Source organism: Alexandromys fortis, unplaced genomic scaffold (assembly GCF_014885135.2).
Source record: "Alexandromys fortis isolate MF-2015 unplaced genomic scaffold, M_Fortis_MF-2015_v1.1 scaffold_235, whole genome shotgun sequence".
In the NCBI taxonomy this organism is placed as follows: domain Eukaryota; kingdom Metazoa; phylum Chordata; class Mammalia; order Rodentia; family Cricetidae; genus Alexandromys; species Alexandromys fortis.
The window spans coordinates 94,708-100,734 of NW_026068114.1; the positions used below are offsets into that span (position 1 = coordinate 94,708).

At 48.0% G+C, this 6,027-nt stretch overlaps 1 protein-coding gene across 1 annotated transcript in view; it reads left to right on the top strand.

Moving 5' to 3' along the window:
• Window positions 1-1,011: 1,011 nt before the first annotated feature.
• Window positions 1,012-6,027, top strand: part of Lix1l (limb and CNS expressed 1 like) — a 22,782-nt gene continuing 17,766 nt past the window's right edge. Inside the window, exon 1 of the mRNA XM_050124769.1 lies at window positions 1,012-1,395. Within this exon, the coding sequence (XP_049980726.1) occupies window positions 1,104-1,395 (292 nt within the window). The 5' untranslated portion in view covers window positions 1,012-1,103. The remainder of the gene's footprint in view (window positions 1,396-6,027) is intronic.

The following is a 6,027-nucleotide window of genomic DNA, read 5'->3' on the forward strand; positions in this document are numbered from 1 at the left end:
GCGCACGCCTTTAATCCCAGCACTCGGGAGGCAGAGGCAGGCAGATCTCTGGGAGTTCGAGGCCAGCCTGGTCTACAAGAGCTAGTTCTGGGACAGGTACCAAAGCTACAGAGAAACCCTGTCTCGAAAAACAAAAACAAAACAAAACCAAAAAAAAGTGTGTTATAGTGTGAGCGCATGGGTGTCTGTGGGGACAAAAGTTGGAACCCAGCCTGAGTTCTATGAACAAAGTTCCCCCCTCTGATCTATGTCCTGACTTTCTCAGTTTGATGGGTTTCTGCATGTATTATAGCTCTTTCTTTCGGTACAGTGATGAACACACTCTACTTTCACTCCCTTCGTGAGTAGCTGAAGTCAGAAAACCATCCCTAAAAGTTGCATAGTGAAAAGATGAAAACACTTGGGTCAGTACACTTAGGTCTGAACCACCCTAACCATCTAGCTATTTGATTTGGGGCAGAATATCTAACCTTCCTGAGCATCACTTTCCTTGTTCATAAAATATTAAAGCCTGGTTTATGCTTGCAGTTATTAAATAAGACAGTGCACTGAAGTGTACCACATAGCATGCTCTCCTAAAAGTCAGCGGCATACTCCATTTTAGCTTCACCACCAATAGTATATGACCTTAGAGTCGCATCCCTTTTTTGAACCGCATCTTCATCTAGAAAGTGGTGTGACCTGACAAATGAGCTCTGAGAACCCTTTCCAGTTACAAGTCTGTCTACTCAGTCTTGCATCCAGGCCTATTTTTCCTTCAAGCCCCGCCCCAGGGGTCTGGCCGGATTTCTAGCGTTTACCACAGGATTCCCAAAGATGCTCCGAAGCTCTCCCTCTTACACTGTATCGCCTTTTCTCTTTGCAATTGGCTCCCGCAGCCTCCGCCTTCCTCAATCATTTGCCTAAGGTGGCGCAGGGGCCCTCCCCTTCCCTCCCTCTCCACCAGTGATTGGCATAGCATCTGGCTCGTCCCCGCCTGCTCTTGACTGACAGCTGGACCCCGGCACCGCCCTCAGTCCCTCGGCTCTTGCTCACTGGGATAGCTGGGACCGTTAGCTCGCCAGGCTGGCAAGCTGCGGGGTCCAGCTCTGCGGTCGGCCGGGATGGAGACGATGCGAGCACAGCGGCTGCAGCCCGGCGTAGGTGTCGGCGGGAGAGGCACTCTGCGAGCGCTGCGGCCGGGGGTGACCGGGGCCCCGACTAGCTCCGCCACACCCCCCGCGGGCCCGCCGCCCGCCCCGCCGCCCCCCGCCCCGCCCCCGCCGCCGTTGCTCCTGGCTGGGGCCCCCGGGCTGCCCCTGCCCCCCGGCGCTTCGGGGAGCCCTGCCGTGCTGCGCGAGGCCGTGGAGGCGGTGGTGAGGAGCTTCGCCAAGCACACGCAGGGCTATGGCCGAGGTGAGTATGGGGGGCTGGCCTCCTGCGGGACACACTCTAGGCAGGAGGCTGGCTCCACTGTCCTCCCGGTGGCTCCGCTTGGCGTCCAGCCCTTGCATGCATGCATTTCCTTTTGGGGAGTTTCCTTCTGGACACAGACACACAGACGAGACACACACACAGAGAGAGAGAGAGAGAGAGAGAGAGAGAGAGAGAGAGAGAGAGAGAGAGAGAGAGAGAGAGAGAGAGAGAGAATCGGACTCCTTTCTTTTTTCAGACGTTACCCTCTTTTCTTTTCAACTTTTTCCTGTCAGCAGCAGAACTCCTGCAGGGTTAAGGTTTTAACGGCCTTCTCTGGTTGAGAACCGGCCCCTATTGTGTGGAATCCCGTCCTTTATCTCAGACCCCCGGCACTTCTCATCCTACCCAGTCCTTCATTCCTCTCCGATTTAGGCAATTCCTGTACTCCGGCTCCTTAACCCTGACTTTGTAATTCTTCACGTACAAATCTTCCCTACCCCACCCAGGAGATTTCCATCGCGACTTCAGATCTGCTGGAGAATGGGGTAGTGCTTTCAAAAGTCACTCACATGAATCTCTTCTTTGAATCTGGACCCACACCATTGAGGCCGTGCCAGCTTCCTGTGACTCGGTGCCTCTCTTTAGTATCTTTCAGTTTGGAGCCTCACAACTCGGGCCTCTGTCTGTCTGGCTCTGTGTTCCTGGCCCCTGCCCAGGAATTGAGGATAAATCTCAGGCCTTGGCTCTCTCAGTGCTAAATTCTGTGGAAGCGAGCCAGGCAGCAACCCTGTTTTGCTAAGAAACCTCCAGCTTAAAGATGCCTAATTTCTGGGAAGAGGGATGTGAGGATTTTCTTTGTTGTTTTTGTTTAAGCACTGTTAACCAATTTCCTGTCAGAATTCTGGTCCCAAATTCAGAGTTGAAGGGACAAGGAACACCCAGCGAAGGGTGTGTGACTCAGACTTTAAGTCTGGAATTTCAAACACATTACTTCTGTTTGCTTGATCAGGACCTCCTTGGACTGAAAGCAACGGGATCCTTTCTATTTTAATAGGAGAAAAGTTGCACGGCCTTCTTCTTTTCCTCCTCCTCCTCTAGCTCTGGCTGCTGTCCCTCCCTCCCTCCCTCCCTCCCTCCCTCCCTCCCTCCACCCTTCCTTCTTGAGGAAGCTGTAGTGGAAACAGCAGGAACAGGCTTGGAGACCTGTCACTTGCAGCGCTGTCTCTGGGGGAAGGGACTCATAACCTCACCGACCAACAGTTTCTTCAAGGGTTGTGCTACGGATTAATTGCGATTCTGCACCTGACAACACAATGGGCCCTTAATATGATTGTTGGCTCAGATTTTCTACTAAGCTCTTCCTTAAGAACAAGTGTCATTTTCTCCTACTCTTAAATATTTGTATCTTTGTAAAAAGCAAAGATTTCAATGGAAATAGATGTTCAGATGGACTTAGCGTCATGCCTGATGGGTCCCTTACTCCTCATTCCCTGCACTCTTGAGCCACTTTGAACTTCAGCTGTGGCCAGGACTCTGTAAGGCGCTGGGGATACAAGAGGACATATTTCTGAAACTCGTGAGCCACCATAGTTACTTCCCAGACAGCTTCCTGGGTTTAACGAGGATAAGAGGATACGGATAGAATGCCTTCAGCCATATCCTGCTGCTTCTGGTCTTTTACGTCAGTTCAGTTCCGAAGGAAACATCCTGCCTCGGGGTGTAGCTGTAGCCAGTCGTTACCCTAATTCTGAAGAGCTCCTCTTGGAAATGTGAAGGCATTTGGTGAACATTATAGAGAAATGCCCCCTCTTTTCTCGCCTGTGCTTCTCTGCCCTGAAGAGTCTCCGGTTTGGCGTCTAAACTGGGTGCCTGGAAAACCATTTTAGTTTCCTTAGAAAGGATGAGGGAACAAAGGGCTTGCACTGACAAAGAGAAGTCAGACGGATTCAGATTCTGCGGTGAGCCTCTCCTTCAGTCTCCCCACCTCCCACCACGGTCTTCTTATTATTGAGTTTCTCCTTTCCAGTCTGGGTGTCCGGCTAGTGCTGTAGGAGATTTTGGCTCTCTGCTGATTTGGCTCCAAGTCCTTCACCACATGGAACCACTTATTCTGCTTCAATTAATAGGCAAAGCTTCCATTGGCATGGACCCATATACCCTTGTGACTGATGGCATGATAGTCAGGGGATGGTTCTGTTGCCCTGAATATGATTTACTTTGGTCGCTGTCCAGATCGCTCTTTCATCTGGCAAAACCTCCCACGTCATCTTCGCTTCACATCCTTCATCTTCTTCCCGACGGCTCCAGGCTCCTCACCATCTCCTCTGCTGTCTTCTTAGATTTTCCTCCCCCAGTGTTGGATCTCAGCGTCTAGGCACACACATGTGTGCGTGCATGCGCGCACACACACATAAATACACAAACACTTCCCTCTTCTGTTATTTCCACCATCTTTCCCACTCCCCATTCCCCTACCCGTACCTGCTCAAAAGTCACACACACTATTGTGCTGGCTACTTTGTTTTGGTTTGATTTGGTTTTTGAGACAAGGTCTTGGTATATAGCCCAGGTTGTCATGGAACTCACTGTGTAGTTCAGGCTTTCAAGATCATGGTGAGTCCCCTGCCTCAGCTTCCATTCCCTGAGACTACAAGCATGTGCCATCATGCCTGGCTTGCTGTTGGATCTCACAGTGTATAGAATTTGAATTGGGGACATGACCCTGTCATACAGTGGCTGCGTGATCTTGGCAATATTGCTTACTCTTTATATGCCTTATCTGTTCCATTTATTCATCTAACAAACAATGACTGCTTGCCAGACGTAGTGGTGAACACGGCACATATTCAGTCTATCTTGATAGAGCTCAGTCCGCTTTTGAAAATGGGAGGATTAATGCCACAATAAAGCAGATAGTACAATAGAAAGAGGGCTTGTCTGGGAGCCAAATGAATTATTATTTCTTAATCCTGCTTCTGTAACTTCCAATCTGTTCCTTAAGTTGTATATTTTCTTAAAAAAAACTGGATATTATAGTACTCGTCTTGATTTAAAGGGTTTTTTTTAAATGTATGTAGATGTCTTACCTGCATGCATGTCTGTGTTTTATGTTCATGCCTGGTTGCCCACAGAGACCAGAAGGGCGTGTTGAGTCCCCAGGGATTGGACTTACAGATGGTTTTGAGCCACATTGTGGGTGCTGGGAACTGAACCCGGGTCCTCTGACAGAGTAATGCTTTAAACCAGTGAGCCATCTCTCCAGCCCAATAATAAACACATTTTGTGTGATATTTTCTCCTTAGCTACCCTTTGCCGTCAGAATCACAGACAGATTCTTTTTCTAAAAATGTCACTGGTGCTAAACTGGTATGCGCATTTACAATTTTTGGAAATATTGAATCAGCACCCCTGTTAATTTCTTCTGGCTATAATAACAAAGCAACACAAATTCTGCTGCTTAAAACAGCAGTAATGAAATAAACAACAGACATGAAGTGCGTGTGGTGGTGCACGTCTATAATCTTACTGGGAGATGGAGGCAGAAAGAAAAATGGGAATTAATGGCCATCCCTGGCTGTATGGGGAGTTGGAGGCCAACCTGAGCTATGTGAGCCCTTGTTTCAAAAAACTAAAACAAAAGAGTGTGTTCTTCTGCAGGCCAGATGTCAGCATCAGTATCACTGGGTCAAATGGATGTTAGCAAGATGCTGCCAGAAAGTCTAGTGTCCCTTGCCTTCTCCAGCTTCTGGTGGCAGTGACATTCCTGAGCCCTGATCATGACCACATGGCTTTGCATACCTCTGTGCCTTCTCCTCTTCTGTGCTTTGTCAGTCCTGAGCACCCCTAACAGTTTTGTTGCTGTTTCTTTTTGTTTTTTTGAGACTGGATCTTACCTGTGTAGCTCTAGCCAGCCTGAAAGTCATAATGCAGATCAGGCTAGCCTTGAACTCATAGTGATCCACTTGCCTCTGCCTCCCCGCACCACCTGTATAATCTAGGATGATTTCCATGAGTCAGATTCCTTAAACACTCCGGCAAAGCCTTTCTCATGTGAGGTGATATCCGCAGGTTCCAGGGATTAAACACATCTTGGTGAGATGCACTATTTGGCTTTACTATGTCTCTGTCATACTATGTATGTCCTTACTAAAGTCACTGCTACCTCACAATGCTGTCTTTACAGAACTTCTGTGCACTATAGGTTAGGTATGGTCTTCTAAAAAGAAAAGGGAATCATAGATAAAATATTGTTAAGCAGCTTTCCTATTTTCCATGATATTTTCGATGAACCTCTGCAACTTATTCTTTTTTTTTAAATATTTATTTATTTATTTATTATGTATACAATATTCTTTCTGTGTGTATGCCTGAAGGCCAGAAGAGGGCACCAGACCTCATTACAGATGGTTGTGAGCCACCATGTGGTTGCTGGGAATTGAACTCAGGACCTTTGGAAGAGCAGGCAGTGCTCTTAACCTCTGAGCCATCTCTCCAGCCCTCTGCAACTTATTCTTACAAACCTGTATGAACAGGGAAAACTTCTGACCGTGCAATGCCATTCCTTATTCATCATCTTTTAACTCCTTCATCCTTACCACAACATTGTCTTTATTCTTTTTTTTTTTTTTTTTT